Source organism: Podarcis raffonei, chromosome 2 (genome assembly GCF_027172205.1).
Source record: "Podarcis raffonei isolate rPodRaf1 chromosome 2, rPodRaf1.pri, whole genome shotgun sequence".
Lineage (NCBI taxonomy): Eukaryota > Metazoa > Chordata > Lepidosauria > Squamata > Lacertidae > Podarcis > Podarcis raffonei.
In genome coordinates, this window is record NC_070603.1 from 14,326,629 (window position 1) to 14,342,815 (window position 16,187).

Genomic DNA, 16,187 nt, shown 5'->3' on the forward strand with positions numbered 1-16,187 from the left:
GGTCCCTTTACCTTTACCTAAGGAAAAGCAGGACATTCTGGGATCAAATAAGAAACCAGGGCAGCATCTGTAAATCCGAGAGTGCCCCTGGAAAATAGGGACATTTGGAGGGTCTGTGATGGTTTCTAAACCAGGTACCTCTATCAAGAATGAAGGAGGAATTCACAGTGATAGAAACCAACCATCTTTTGAAAATGTTGTGGCACGCGCTGATCTGGCTGTACACCATCTGCTGAATTGTCATGTATGCACATTTTGTCATATCATGAATGCTGTGTGAATCAACACACAAGTGTGACAACACAAAACAACCACAGTGCAAAAAGTGTATCAATTCAGACATGCCAATAAAGAACCAGGCCATCATATTAGCATCACTTCTGCTTTATTTTTCATTAAATACTATGAGTGGCCATGATATTTATGTAGAATCCAGTGCTTACATCATAGCTGTCAACGTTTCCCTTTTTTAAAAGGAATAGGATAGGATTCCTTGCAAGAAAGGGGGAAAGTTGACAGCTATGGCTTAGATGAGTATCTTCCTGCGTTGGAAATATATATCTATTTAATGCATTCATTCATTCATGATTCGTTCAACTAACTTGAAAAGTCAAGCCTTCGGAGCATCAAGTGCAAAAGAGCTGGAATTTCACAGCACCCTCTGCTATCGATTTTTTAAATGCATCAGTTGGTGATACTGTCACTTTAATACTTTATTTGCCTCCAATTGGTTGAAAGATTGGAACATTCCTGCATGTCGAAGGAAAGCCTCGCCACGCGATTGGCTGCGCTGGACGCAGCAGGATACTTCCTGGAATGTCTGCAACCCAACGTTCCTCCAGGTCTGTTTCACTGGAAAAGTGGTGGTCGTGGTCCTCTTTTATTCGAAATGTAATTAATAGACTCGGAATGGTTGGTAAAGAGAATGTGGGAGTTTAATAAGCTCTCCTGTACTTTGCGTACGGCAGGGAAAAATATCGGTGCATGTTGCAGGGCTGGTTGAATCCATGTTCCGTGGGGGAGGCGGGAGGCGGTTGGGGAACTGCTTACCAGTATATTTACTTACTTACAATCATATAATCATGGAATTGTAGAGTTGAAAGGGACCTTGAGGGTCGTGGAGTTTTTAACTTATTTTCCTCCCGTTTGAATATCAACCACGGTGCAGAAATTTAAGTATCAGCCGATCGATCTTTGCGTAAGCCGGAAGGGAAACCTACAGCAAAAATAAATAGCCAGGAGATCAGTTTTGCATGTGTTGATCAGATCGGTGGTTGAAGATCTGCAAAAAAAGCAAGGTGTCTTTTCCTTCCAGGCGTGTGTGAACTGTAACGCGAGCAAGGATGCTATACCCGTTTTCTTGAAACCAGTCTTCTACACATGCCAAAGAAGTCTTTCGTGTACGGTGCTCAAAACAGGTAATAAAGATCAGTGTGGACCCTTTAAACTGATACCAGGGCGGGTTGATAATTTGCATAGAATATTCACATCCATAGCAATAACAGCAGCTATAGTGCATTAAGTGTTGCTGGAATTTGCGCATGAGCAGGCACAGAAATGGAAGGGAATTGTTGACCTTCTACTTGTTCATTGAATGGCACTCTTCAAATCATGTTATTAGCTGTAAATCTTGGAGTGTGTAAAAGAGGGTGATATTCTGCTCCTGTTCAAAGATTGTAATCAGTTGAAGCTCTTATAAAGTTAAGGGTTAAAAATATTGTGGCGTCAGGATGGGGTTCTTTTACAAACTCAAAACAACATCTCCAGAAAGTATTGGCATTTCTGTCTGTTGAGATTTTTTAAAAATGCGACTAGGGCAATTGATCTGATGTTAATCTATTTCAAAAATCAAAATGCCATGAATGCAAAATCCAAAATCTGTGGCTGGAACTAAGCAAAATAGCATATTTTTCTCACATTTGATGGATATTTTCATAACTGCCTTTCTGTTTATAAATTGGTCTTGCCTACTTTCTATAGGGACGTGGGTGGTGCTGTGGGTTAAACCACAGAGCCTAGGACTTGCCAATCAGGTGTTTGGCGGTTCGAATCCCCGCGACGGGGTGAGCTCCCATCGCTCAGTCCCTGCTCCTGCCAATCTAGCAGTTCGAAAGCAGTCAAAGTGCAAGTAGATAAATAGGTACCGCTCTGGCAGGAAGGTAAACGGCGTTTCCGTGCGCTGCTCTGGTTCGCCAGAAGCGGCTTAGTCATGCTGACCACATGACCCGGAAGCTGTACGCCGGCTCCCTCGGCCAATAAAGCGAGATGAGCGCCGCAACCCCAGAGTCAGTCACTCTTTATCTTTACCTTTACCTTTACTTTCTATATCATGTGGATAACCTTTACCTTCCCCCACCCCCAAATGTTGCTGGTCTACAGCTCCCAGCATTTTCTGATGACTGGCCATGATGGCTGGGACAGAAACAATATCTGAAAGTCCACAGGTTGACCACCTGTTCTTTCATATCAACTGACATATACCAGATTTCTTAAAAAAATCATTTTTGGCACTCTGTGCAAAATTGTTGATTTGCGGAATTTTTCACACAGAATGACAGGGGGAAAGAGTAATACAAAACATCTTGAAATCGATAAAATTCCAGTCTAATTCTGGAAGCTAGGAATAGCAGCTGCGTTTGTGTCTACATGGTGGAACTTCTGATTTTTGGACACATTTGAAACATGGCTTTCTGTGTCCTTAGAGAAAGTCACAAAATAACAGTGCCTCTGTTCAAGGTTAAAATAACAAGGTTTTATTATTATCTACTGCAGTCAGCACTTTTTTCGTTTGTTCTGTTTGCTGGATATTAAGAAATAATAATAATAATAATAATAATAATAATAATAATAATAATAATTGTTTACTCAGATACTGGAAATCAAAAGCCATTCAAAATGACGACAGAAACATTGGTGAAGGATATTAAACCAGGCTTGAAAAACCTCAATCTTATATTCATTGTTCTGGAAACAGGTGAGTGCTCTGCGGATGACAACAGCTAACATGCTTTAAAAACCTATTGCCGTATAGCTGAGAGGTCCGTCTGCTTCCTTGTTTCACAGAATCATATTAAAAGACATAGAACCATCACATTATTTTACTCTATTAATTATGGGCTGCACATGGACTTCCTTCTATCAGTAGCCAATGAAAGGTGACATTGCATGATCACTATTAGTATTTCTGAATAGGATTCTTTGAAATGCAGACGCAGACTGGATTCCTGTCAGGCTGAGTGCAGCTTATGGAAGAATCTAAGGATCTTTTACTCTTGCCTTTAAAAAAAACCACTTGTGCTTTTAGCACAGTGTTTTTATCTGGATTCAGAAAAGTGTTGTGCTATATTGAGTGTTGCGGGTTTCTTGGACTGTCATCTCGTACTGATGCACCCTGTTGCAAGTCAGAATATTGTCACCTCAATGATATAGCGTTCATTGCAAATTCATATCACTTGCATTGTCAATAATACTCCTAGGTTCCTTTCTTGTTAATGCCGTACAATTTGAGGGTGCCCTTTCCTCTCCCCCTTTCCAGGAGTGTTTCATTTTCTTCTTCTTCTGGCGATAAAGAGGTGTGCTCTGCAAATGTTTCCATGGGGTGGGATTGGCACGGAACACTCGCTGCTTCTCAGCCTGTACTTCTGGCCTGAAAGCAGAAACACCCTTTTAGCTGCCTTGAATTTTGGTCACCATGAATTTTGCTAACCATTCCTACCAGAATGTCCCAGAAACTCCAGCGGGTGCAGAATGCTGCAGCGAGGCTCCTCACGGGGTCTCTGCCATGGGAGCATATTCACCCAGTGCTTTTCCAGCTGCACTGGCTCCCGGTGGAGTACAGGGTCAGATTTAAGGTGCTGGTTTTGACCTCTAAAGCCCTTCACGGCCTAGGACCCTCATATATACAGGACCGCCTCTCTTGGTATGCCCCACGGAGGACCTTAAGGTCCATAAATAGCAACACCCTAGTGGTCCTGGGCCCTAAGGAAGTCAGATTAGCTTCAACCATTGCCTTTTCAACACTGGCGGAACGCTCTGCCTCATGAGACCAGGGCCCTGCAGGATCTGATTTTTTTCCGCAGGGCCTGTAAGACAGAGTTGTTCTGCCTGGCCTTTGGCTTGGAGCCAGTTTGATTCCCTCCCCCTCTTTCTATTTTCTTTTCTCCTCCTGTGATGAGGCTGCATTTTAATATTGTATTTTAATCTTGTTTTTAAGTTGTATTCATTCAACTTGTTTTTATTATTGGTTGTTGGCCGCCCTGAGCCCGGCCTTGGCTGGGGAGGGCGGTGTATAAATAAAATTTATTATTATCATTATTGCCACCAGGCCGGGTTACCAAGACCAAGGATGGCCATGAAGTGCGGACATGTAAAGTAGCCGACAAAACTGGCAGCATAAACATCTCTGTGTGGGATGATGTTGGCAACCTCATCCAACCAGGAGACATCATCCGACTCACCAAAGGGTATGGACAACCTTTCCAATAGGAGTGCGATAGGAGAAAGTGGGGGAAATTGGATGTTCCTTTATCCAAGTGGAGCTTTAGCCTCAGCCCCAGAAGTAACAGGTGGTTGGGCCCATTTTAGGCTTTTTCAGGTATACGCTTACAATCACATAGGATAATAATAATTATTATTATTATTATTTATAATCCAGATGGGGGCAGCTCACCTGCTTAATCTTTCTGTTCACATTCTTAGCCCTTATCTTTCTTGCACAAGACACATCCCACATTATTTTATTTTATATTTATTTATTTATACATACATACATACATACATACATACATACATACATACCCTGCCCATCTGGTTGGGTTTCCCCAGCCACTCTGTGCGGCTCCCAACAGAACATAAAAAACTTCCCTAAACAGGGCTTGCCTTCAGATGTCTTCTAAAAGTCAGATAGTTATTTATTTCCTTGACATCTGATGGGAGAGCGTTCCACAGGGCGGGCGCCGCTACTGAGAAGGCCCTCTGCCTGGTTCCCTGTAACCTCACTTTTCACCGTGAGAGAACTGCTAGAAAGCCCTTGGAGCTGGACCTCTGGGCTGAACGGTGGGGGTGGAGACGCTCCTTCAGATATACTGGGCCAAGGCCATTTAGGGCTTTAAATGTCAGCACCAACACTTTGAGAGGGATGTTGTGCTGTTCCTAACTATGGGTCTCTCTCTCCTAGGTATGCATCTGTTTTCAAAGGCTGCCTGACCTTGTACACTGGACGTGGAGGAGACTTGCAGAAAGTTGGAGAGTAAGGCCTGTATTTGGCTTATGCCAATGTTGCTTTTTTGGAATTGGAGGTTTGGTACATGGTTGGTTTTTTTAAGGTCAGACACACAGCCAGATTTCCACCAAAGGATAGTATTTGCTCCAGGGGCTATCACCACCATAAGTCAAGGAGGCAGCTTCCAAGAGAGAAAAGACTAGTGACTATTTTGCATGCTGACTGCAATAATATTTATACAATAATAAATAATAATAATAATAAACGGTTCAGGCTATAGGTGGCAAATGTATTGAACATTGAGGGGCATTGCTTGCATAAGAATCTCTCCCCCCTGCCCTCCATAAAGGTAAAGGGACCCCTGACCATTAGGTCCAGTCGTGACCGACTCTGGGGTTGCGGCGCTCATCTCGCTTTATTGGCCGAGGGAGCCAGTGTCCAGCTTCCGGGTCATGTGGCCAGCATGACTAAGCCGCTTCTGGCGAACCAGAGCAGTGCACGGAAACACCGTTTACCTTCCCGCCAGAGTGGTACCTATTTATCTACTTGCACTGGCATGCTTTCGAACTGCTAGGTTGGCAGGAGCAGGGACCGAGCAACGGGAGCTCACCCCGTCGCGGGGATTTGAACCGCCAACCTTCTGATTGGCAATTCCTAGGCTCTGTGGTTTAACCCACAGCGCCACCCACGTCCCGTCTGCCCTCCATAACTGTACTACAAATGCTCATTATTTTTTAATTAACTCTGTAGGATAAATACCCCTCTGTGCATTTCAAAGGACATCCACTAATCTGTAATCTAAGGCAAATGCCACATCCTTCCTACCTCCCTTACAAATGATTCCCATTTTTCCCCCTAGGATGTTTCTATGAAAAGACCCACCATTCCTGAGCTTTTATGCTCGAGTAATTATATGAGTAGGACACGGGTGGCGCTGTGGGTTAAACCACTGAGCCTAGGGCTTGCCGATCAGAAGGTCGGCGGTTCGAATCCCCGCAACGGGGTGAGCTCCCGTAGTTCGGTCCCTGCTCCTGCCAACCTAGCAGTTCAAAAGCATGTCAAAGTGCAAGTAGATAAATAGGTACCACTCCAGCGGGAAAGTAAACGGCCTTTCCGTGCGCTACTCTGGTTCTCCAGAAGCGTCTTAGTCATGCTGGCCACATGACCCGGAAGCTGTACGCCGGCTCCCTCGGCCATTAAAGTGAGATGAGCACCGCAACCCTAGAGTCGGCCGCGACTGGACCTAATTGTCAGGGGTCCCTTTACCTTTTTAATTATATGAGTAATATTGGTTGGGGTTGATAGTGGCTTGTAGTTGGGATCTTCAGGTTGTTCCCACGTGCTGCTGCCTTTAACGGAAACACTCTTGAGTGAACTTGCACAGCTGCTGCTACCCATTTCTGAAATTGTTTTTCTTCTTCTTTTCAATAGTATGGACATTAGATTACCCATAGCCTGGAAAAAAAATATGCATGTTGTCAGGTTTTGATTTTGACAGCTTGAGATTTTATTTTACCTTCCCTCCTGCAGCCCTGGCTTCCCCGCTCTTATAAAAGTATAAACTTCAAAGGATATTGTCAAAATTTGGGTTTGTTAATGTCTGGCATTAATCTAGGGCCAGGCCTAAATTATTACTGCTAATTGGCATGTGGTTACCATCCCTCACTGCCCATGTAGAGCTGCATACATGTAGGGAGAGGAGAATAATAATATTATAATAATTTATTATTTATACCCTGCCCATCTGGCTGGGTTCCCCAGCTACTCTGGACAGACATTTGTCAGTGGACTGACAGCTGCGTTTTATCTGCTGCCCTTCCTGTTCCAGGTTTTGTATGGTTTACTCAGAAGTGCCAAATTTCAGTGAGCCAAACCCAGAATATGTCGCCCAGCAGTCGCAAAACAAAAATGTGAGTATCAGGATTCTTAACTAACGCTGGGGGATGAAATGAATTTTGAAGGAAGGGCTTCCTGACCCAATCAGAAGGGGTGTTTATGCCTCCCTTTACCGCAGGGAAATGCATCACTCCAAATTCTCGCGACCACCCTACACTCAGTGCAGCTCTCCTCTATACCCCAGTGCTTATTTTTATATTGTATTTTGCTACAGGCAGCTGTTGCATTTCCTTGCCCTGAGAAAATGGAAGCTACGGTGGGTGTTAAGGATTATACACCTTAATCTTTCAGGAAGCAAGCCCGTAAGGTCTCAGGTGCAGAACCTGGGAGGATTGCTGTATCTTAAGAGAAGAGTGGAAAGCACAAATTTTACCCATCACAGTGAGGGGGTGAAACTGCAAAGAGGAGGGTTTTTCCATTTGGTTTAACTCTTAATGGTACAGGGAGGTCTTCTCAGTTATGGATTTGGCAGTTCTTCTGGATTGCCTTACTGGATCTGACTCGAGAGTGAGTTATGATGACTGGGATGGAATCGACTTCCTTAGCATGTAGATGTGCTCCCCCTCTCTCTAGGGTGCTTTGCCTAGATGAGTGTGGACACATTGCAAGTCTTTTGGGGAGATGGTAACCGCTCTAGCCCTGATCCCTTTTCCAATAACCTCTTGTTTTCTGCACAATTGACTTATAAAACATTTTTCTCTTCCTTCTATATATATTCATCTCAGGCTGTGTACACATCATATGTTTAAAGCACATGCACCCAACCCTCAAGAATATTGTAGTTTAAGGGTGCTGTGAGAGGTAAACTACAGTTACCAGGATTCCTTGGGGGAAGTCATGTACTTTAAATATATGGTGTGTACACAGCTGTAGTTAGGTTTGATTTCAGCATACTTCTGTAAACCTTCCCCCGCCCCTCCTCTGCCCATGGCTGTTGTATCTGTGGAACTTCTGTATATGTCAAAAAAATTCAGTAGACTTTTGCTTTCTTTGACAGACACAGAATGACAACGCAGCGCCCACAGCCTCCCAAACCACACCAGGGCCTTCCACGTCATCAGCAGGTAGGCAGCAAATGATCTTGCACTTCCTAGTACCATTGAGCGAAACGGATACCTGCAGGTGAGAGAAGCACAAGTCGTGCGTGTCAGGATTTTGTGCCTCGTGGTATTATTTAGCCTGGAAACGGCCAACATCTGACTCACGGCCTATCTAAGGGTCAAATTGGACATGGCAATGGGTTGTACCCAATGTGATGTTACATGAATGTTCTGTCAGCGCAAAGATTTATGCTTCTGCAATGGAATGTTATCCCCTTCTCTCCCTGCCCCCAAATTGTGCCTCCTAAATCTGTCCTAGGGGTTACTCAAACCCTCTGGGGCAAATTTGATGAGGGTGCACGGCACGCACAATGGAACGTGGCCAGGGTGGGGAGCCAAACTGCATAGACGAAACCCTTGCGCTGACAGGACTAAATTCCTGGGTCCTGCTTTACTGCGCTTGGTTGGCAGGCCTGTTGAGTCACACGCCGCACTGCTTTTGCAGGATACAGATCCTTCTGTAACTCTGCAGGTGGCGAGATTCCTGAATGCGGTTATCTCACACTCAAAAACCACCAGAAAACAACAACAACAACAAAACTAATCGGACTGTTATGATGAGAGTGCATGTCGGATTTCGTCTTCAGTTTTCCTTTTTCTGTGATCCGTCCCTTGGAGCTCTCCTGGCCCCAAGCTGTCATTTGGCTCTGCTCAATGACCCACCCTTGCATCGTGGTGTTCACCTTCTGTTGTCGGATATATCGGTTTTTATGTCTCTGTGCTTTTATGTTTGTACATATTTTATGGGCTAATAGCCGTAAATAAAGCTGTTACTGTTACAGGTTTCGGCAGTTGAATACTGCCCATTAAATAAATCTTTTTGTTTAATGTACAGTTTGGGGTTTTTAAAATTCAAATAGTATCAATGGAGTGGGGGGCAGTTGCTAATAATCGCTGGAATTACAACAAGCTGTGGGGGGGGGGTTTAACTCTTTCCTATTGCATCCCTAAGGAAAATCCTTTGAAGCTAGTACTCTTTTCTTTTTAAATTGGCAACTGGTAATTTTAAATTAAAACCCAAAGTAGGTACATTATTTGTTTATTGAATCAGTTACTTATTTATTGGATCAGACCTACAGCTTCTAAAAACAGCATCTGTCAGCAGAAACGTTCTGACCGTATATTCTATCACTGTGTTGCACAAAGGCTTCCCTTCTCTAAAATGAAATAAATACTTCGCTCTTTCTCTCCCTCCTGTAAAGCTAGCAGTGAGAGCTGATCTATATAGCGTTGTGTATTCCACACACTTGAATGCATCTGGCATTCAACTGAAAACGCCACATTTCCCATCTGCTAGCTACTTTAGTTCCTAAAACAACAAGTAGAAGACTCTTTTTACTATATCCCAGCAGGAATACCAATGGATTTGTTGGCTCCATCTCTGTGGGTTCCAGTAAGGTTTTTCTGTTCTCCTTCTCCAGGGAGCCAGTGTGGTATAGTGGTTAAGAGCGGTGGACTCGTAATCTGGGGAACCGGGTTCGATTCCCCGCTCCTCCACATGCAGCCGCTGGGTGACCTTGGGCTAGGCACACTTCTCTGAAGTCTCTCAGCCCCACTCACCTCACAGAGTGTTTGTTGTGGGGGAGGAAGGGAAAGGGGAATGTTAGCCACTTTGAGACTCCTTAGGGTAGTGATAAAGCGGGATATCAAATCCAAACTCCTCTTCTTCTTCTTTTCCCCCCTCCCCTCCCTTTCTTTTAGTCACTGACAACCAGAATGGCAACGGGTTGATCACCACTGGATCTGGCAGCTCCACCCACACACCTAGTGCCCCCTCTCACCCCACCAGCGGCCGCATCACCCGGAGCCAGCCCAACCACCAGAGCGGAAGCTCGTCAGGGCCGTCCTCTAACCCAGTCAGCAATGGCAAAGAGACACGGCGAAGCAGCAAGAGATAACAAGCACAGGATTTGGGGTTGCTTTTCTGTCCCTTCCCTCCACTGCCTGCTGTGTTAACCTTTGCCTCCTGCTGATCAGCTTTGAGGCAGAGCGGCTGACACCGAAAAGAAGACGGGTGGCCAGGCTATGGATGCAGAGACTCTGAATTGTACGAAACCAATTTGTATTTTAGCCACTGAAATCTCCTTTTTAACATGCGATGCCAAGTACCGGGTGAGGGTCTTGAGTGCGTTTATGCAGATAATCCCAGGTCAAACTTGTTCTTTTCAGGATTCCTTGCAGGAAATTAACATGTCTGCCTGACCGCCTTTTAACCTGATTCCGTTTCATTGCTCCCTTCTAACTTCCCAGATGACATGTTCCTGTGCCACAGGCGCATGCGTCCTTGATTTTAACCCCCTTCTAAAAAACAAAGTCTAGAACCCTTAAAAGAGGGGTTTGAAAGATGTGATCCTTCAAGGGCTGTTGGAGTCCAATTCTCATCAGTCCCAGCCAGTATGGCCAATGGTTGGGATGATGGGAGTTGTCCATCAACATCTGAAAGTCCACAGGTTCCCCATCTCTGGTTTAAAACTATTTATTGTGGACGAAATCTATGAAACAACTCTAGACCAAGTGGCTTTGTTAATTATTATTGGGGGCTAAATGACATGTTGTGTTTCAGTTTCCATAAGGCTCTTGAGTTTCATGAGATGTTTTGTAAGGAGGAGGTGTACCCAGACAAACAAAACAGAATTTATGCCACTTTTTCCGAGCCAAACTGAGTGACTATCCAGAACCGGCCAGTGAGATGGCACTGTTGCTGTATCCCCCAAACATATTCTTGATTGATATTGTAGCTCACAGCATCCTGTAGCTAGGTTTCTGTAGATATAATGATGGTGTTAGATTTAGATGTGTGGCTAAATTGAGCAGCTTTTAAACAACAACAACAAAAACCTCAAAAAAACACACACATGCCCAAATCTAAATTATGAAAAATGAGGATTCGGTTATATTTTAATTTCTATTATTGTGCAGAAAACTTTAAAAAGATTTGTGTTTTTATTCCAGCGTATTTCACCATGGTTGGCATCAAAGGCTGGCAGTGTTGGGCATATTTTCTGAGGCCTGTCAGGCTCACAAGCCAGTGCTGCCAGCTTGGTTCTCATTTGGTAGAAGGCCCAGCCAGGGTCAGAGATGTAAGGTGTGTTTCCCTCTAAACTGGTCCAGACCCTGTGTGGAGTAAGAAAGCTACTCAGACTACCCCCTTTAACCTCTTCTGGGGTTAATCATTGCTGTTCTCTATGTCCTTGTTCCTCTCTCCTAACATTTAAGGGGCCTAGTAGGTTCAAGGGCCCCAGAAAGCTATTGATTGCCCTGGTTTCAGTTAGCTAAAAGGAATCTGCAGAATAGTCTGCTTTGTAAATGGAACGGTAAAAGTTTTGAAAGGAAGATAAGATGGCACTTAAACACTACAAAATTGTTTTGCCAAACTTAAAACAATTTCTCGAAAGCCAATAAAATGTTCAGAAGAAACATTTTCTCTCTCTTTTTTGAAGTGCTATTTTATCTAGCAGTTTGGGTCCTTGTCTCCTTTTCTCTCTTTCCTTCTGTTCTCCACTCTAGAGTAATTGCTTGAATTTCTCAACTGGTTGGTTTTTTTTTAAAGCTACGTCACTGTTGTCTAAAATCTGATGTGACAGTTTGAATGTACTATTCATGAATGTTTGGGGAATAAATATTTTAATCCTCTTTACAATGTGAATGTCTCTGATCAGAGAAAATGGGTCATTGCATGGAACAATGGATGTGAGTGCAAAACTGGAAGTAACTTGACAAAATGACATAATTGTGTAGATAACAATACCTCAGTAAATCTAGCCAACTGACCTTTGCCAGCTTTCTTGAGATTGTGATTACACAAAGTAAGGTAATATGAATTACCCTTTTCTAAACTCCCTGCCTACTACCCAGTTTGTGAATAAGGCTGCAGTCCTAATCAGTTTCCTGGGAATAAGTACCATTGAACACAATGAAACCTACCGTATTTTTTGCTCTATAAGACTACTTTTTCCCTCCTAAAAAGTAAGGGGAAGTGTGTGTGCATCTTATGGAGCGAATGCAGGCTGCGCAGCTATCACAGAAGCCAGAACAGCAAGAGGGATTGCTGCTTTCACTGCGCAGCGATCCCTCTTGCTGTTCTGGCTTCTGAGATTCAGAATATATTTTTTCTTGTTTTCCTCCTCCAAAAACTAGATGCGTCTTGTGGTCTGGTGCGTCTTATAGAGTGAAAAATACGGGATTTCTTTTATATCTGATCTCTGGTTATATTTGAAGCATGGTCACACTCGCAACATGGAAATCCTGGACTTTGTCATTGCAGTGATAGATGTGGACCTGAGAGACCATCCAAGAACATAGGAAGCACCTTTTACACTAAGTCAGACCATTGGTGTATCAATCTTTGTGTTACCTAAGTACTCAAACTAGCCAGGAGCAATCCAGGGTTTCAGATAGGGAGACATTCCCAGTCTTAGCTGCAGATGCCAGGGACTGAACCTGGGACCTTCTGATACAAAGCAGAAGATGCTCTAACATTGAGCTATGGCACTTTCCAGGGGCAGATTTTGGTGCCAGGAGCAAGGACAAAATTTGCCACCATAAATATTTATTTGGCACCCTCCCGTTCTGCACATGCTCTCAAGTGCACTGTGCCATGGTTGCAGCAACTCAGTTGTCTATCTGACCATGGCCTAACTTTGAGTAGGTACATTTATAAATATAGGTTTTAGTAAAACAACAACTATTTTTATTATTATTATATGCCCTCTTTGCTTGCCTTGTGCGGGGGAACCTCCCGCACCACCCTAAATCTGATGCTGGCACTTCCTTATTCTTTCTTCTTTTTAAAAAAAATAATTCCCCCCCCCTTTTATTTTATTTTTATATATATTTTTATAGAAAAATTGTAACAACCAAATTATCAATCAATATATCCATTTACATTTCCCTCCCTCAGCTCCTCTCTCTCCAGTTTCTATGCGCATATTATCCTCTGCATATTGTAAACTTGTACATACCATGGCCTTATTTATCATATTCAACAAATATTCTATTTTAAATATTCTATTTTTTGTGATACACATTCAGCATTGTACGTAACATACATTATTTATACAAATTCCCCACATCTAACCCTATAACCACCTCCCCTTTTACCCAAATACCCATGTGACTTCTTTCACCCACATGCGTGATATCCAACTTGTTACTTAAACCTCCCCACTAATAATTGTGTTCATTTTGTCATTCATCTATTAAAAACAACTTATTAACTTAATGGGTTCAATCTATACTTATCCAGAAATTTCTGATAGAATAATTTTGTACAATATATTCTTCAACACGTTTCCATTTCTTTCTTAATTTTTGTTTTGTTTGCATTCTGATTGACGCTGTCATTTTGGCTAGTTCAATATATTCACAAAATTTAGTTTGCCACCCTAACATAATTTTTATTTGATTTTAAAAGTATATTCGTGTCCTTTGAGGTGAAGATCCTTTTATTGTATTGTATTGAACTTTATTACGGCCATTGGCCCATCACACGACAGTTTCCCATACCAACATAATGTAGTTAAACCTCCAAATTTAAAACCGCCAAAACTTACAACCTTTTATTGTCTCATTCCCCTCCTCGGGAGTAAAAAAAGGACAGATGACCTTAGGAAACAAATGAGAAATCCAGGCCTTTGCATAGCTGTGACTGGACAAGAGTAAAACCAGGAGTTAATCAGTTTGTCTTGGGGGGGGGTGATCTGTATGTTTATTAGTTCCTTTAAAATTGCTCTTAAAAATGCATATAAACTTATTGTTTATCTCTATGTTACCAATGAGTGAGTAGACCCTCTAAGTGTCCATTTTCCAGGGACAGTCCCCCAGATTTACAAAGGCTGTCCCGTTTTCTGATTTGATCCCAAGATGTCCTGCTTATCCCTAGGACTCCCCTATTTTCATCTGAGAAATGTTGGAGGGTATGGTAGGATGTCTCTATTTGCATCGGAGAAATGTTGGAGGGTATGGAGTTATGTGACCCCTGAGCCAAGGAGATAAATAACTATTGAAATATTGAAATTGAATATTGAAATACTTTATTGTCACTTGTACAACTTGTATACAGTGAAAGTACACGAGCACCCCCCACTCAGCTCTCTTAGTCTTAATTCCCCTTGTTTACTGACCCACCAAACCCGAAAGTCAGTTGCCCTGTTGTTATCTTTTCATTCAGCAGCCTAACAGCCCACGGATAGAAGCTGTTCTTTACCCTGTTGGTGCGACTAATCATGCTTCTATATCTTCTGCCTGAGGGCAGGAGATCAAGAAAGTGCCGGCCAGGGTGTGAATCATCCCTGAGAATTTTCCTCACTCTCCTGAGGCAACGTTCTTCCGCTATTTCATCCAGTGGATTCACGGGACAGCCCGTAATATCTTGTGCTGTATTCACCACCCTCTGTAGGCACTTCCTATCAGATGATGTCAAACCAGCGTACCACACCGTGATGCAGTATGAAAGGACACTTTCTATTGTGGACCAGTAGGAGGAGATCATCAAATGTTGATTGACATCGTTCTTCCGCAATACTCTGAGATGGAGCCTCTGTTGGGCTTTCTTAACCACCTGGGTTGTATTTATTTTCCAAGTAAGGTCTTCACTGAGATAAACTCCTTGGAATTTAAAGGAAGAGACTCTCTCCACACAGCCCTCCCTGATGTACAGCAGGGCTAGTTCTCCTCTCTTCCTCTTAAAGTCCAACACCATCTCCTTTGTCTTGCTGATATTAAGGTGCAAGTTGTTCCCTAGGCACCATGTAGATATTTTTTGGACCTCCCCTCTATATGCTGATTCATCTCCACCTGTTATTAAACCCATTGTGGGGGTGTCAGCTGCAAACTTAATAATTGCAGTAGACGGGTCAGATGATACACAATCGTATGTATACAATGAATACTATGCAATGTATACAATGAATATACTATACGACCATTGGAAAGCTTTTTTAATGTTTATAATAATAATAATAATAATTTATTATTTATACCCCGCCCATCTGGCTGGGTTTCCCCAGCCACTCTGGGTGGCTTCCAACAAAACACTAAAATACAATAACCTATTAAACATTAAAAGCTTCCCTAAACAGGGCTGCCTTCAGATGTCTTCTAAAAGTCTGGTAGGTGTTTTTCTCTTTGACATCTGTTGGGAGGGCGTTCCACAGGGCGGATGCCACTACCAAGAAGGCCCTCTGCCTGGTTCCCTGTAACTTGGCTTCTCGTAGTGAGGGAACTACCAGAAGGCCCTTGGCAGTGGACCTCAGTGTCCAGGCAGAACGATGGAGGTGGAGACGCTCCTTCAGGTATACTGGACCGAGGCCGTTTAATTCTGTTTTTATATTTTTTTGAACTCTCCCAGAGTGGCTGGGGCAAGCCATTCTGATGGGTGGGATATAATAATAATGATGATGATGATGATGATGATGATGATGATGATGGAATAAGAAATCTCTATTTTCATCGGGAAAATGTTTGTGAGGCTGAGCCTGCGCAATGAGTTCACGACAATCTTGCTCTAGCCAGTTGAAGGCAGACACGTTGGACTTTTAAACTCACCCACGCTCGCTAGGCTCCCTGGGGGCGTGTGTCACTCTACCTTTTTTCGCAACTCTATGGGACGGGGTTTCCGAAAGCGTGCCTAGCTCCACGCTTCCCGTGGAGAGAAAGAGCCACGCCCACTCCGGTCTCTCGGACTGCTGGGGACGTGACGTATCGAGATAGCCCCTCCCACCTCGCCCGGCAGCCTGCCGCGCTGTTCGCCACGCGAGCCCGCGGCCCTCGCCGAAGGGTCCTTACGGGAGTCTGAGGTGTCTCTGGCAAGCGCCTGCTCCGAAGAGCAGGGCCAGGGTTTCCAGGGAGGCCGCGATGAAAGGCTGCTGATACGGGGAGAGAGGTATCATTTTTTAGCGTCGTCTTTTTATGTGTGTGGCGCGGCCGGTGGAGTGGGATTCCGGGCAGGCGGACGTTGGCCACCCCTAGAG

At 43.7% G+C, this 16,187-nt stretch overlaps 1 protein-coding gene across 4 annotated transcripts; it reads left to right on the plus strand.

Moving 5' to 3' along the window:
• The first annotated feature begins 738 nt into the window (after positions 1 to 738).
• On the plus strand, positions 739 to 11,857 carry NABP2 (nucleic acid binding protein 2). 4 transcript variants are annotated; one of them, XM_053374851.1, is made up of 8 exons: positions 739 to 842; positions 1,316 to 1,418; positions 2,870 to 2,974; positions 4,325 to 4,463; positions 5,177 to 5,248; positions 7,050 to 7,131; positions 8,115 to 8,181; positions 9,919 to 11,857. In XM_053374851.1, the coding sequence occupies exons 3-8, from the start codon at positions 2,896 to 2,898 to the stop codon at positions 10,113 to 10,115; spliced, it is 636 nt and encodes a 211-aa protein (XP_053230826.1). In that variant the 5' UTR covers positions 739 to 842; positions 1,316 to 1,418; positions 2,870 to 2,895; the 3' UTR covers positions 10,116 to 11,857. The 4 variants fall into 4 exon arrangements, with proteins under 4 accessions (XP_053230826.1, XP_053230832.1, XP_053230830.1 ...); XM_053374855.1 differs by having other exon boundaries at positions 792 to 891; XM_053374862.1 differs by having other exon boundaries at positions 799 to 916.
• The last annotated feature ends 4,330 nt before the right edge of the window (positions 11,858 to 16,187 follow it).

Excerpts from the sequence above, each read along its gene's own strand:
- NABP2 (XM_053374855.1), top strand. The coding sequence starts at position 817 with ATGTCTGCAACCCAACGTTCCTCCAGGTCTGTTTCACTGGAAAAGTGG. Across the intron at positions 5,249-7,049 it reads GACTTGCAGAAAGTTGGAGA|GTTTTGTATGGTTTACTCAG; the intron begins GTAAGGCCTGTA and ends TTCCTGTTCCAG. Across the intron at positions 7,132-8,114 it reads AGCAGTCGCAAAACAAAAAT|ACACAGAATGACAACGCAGC; the intron begins GTGAGTATCAGG and ends TTTCTTTGACAG.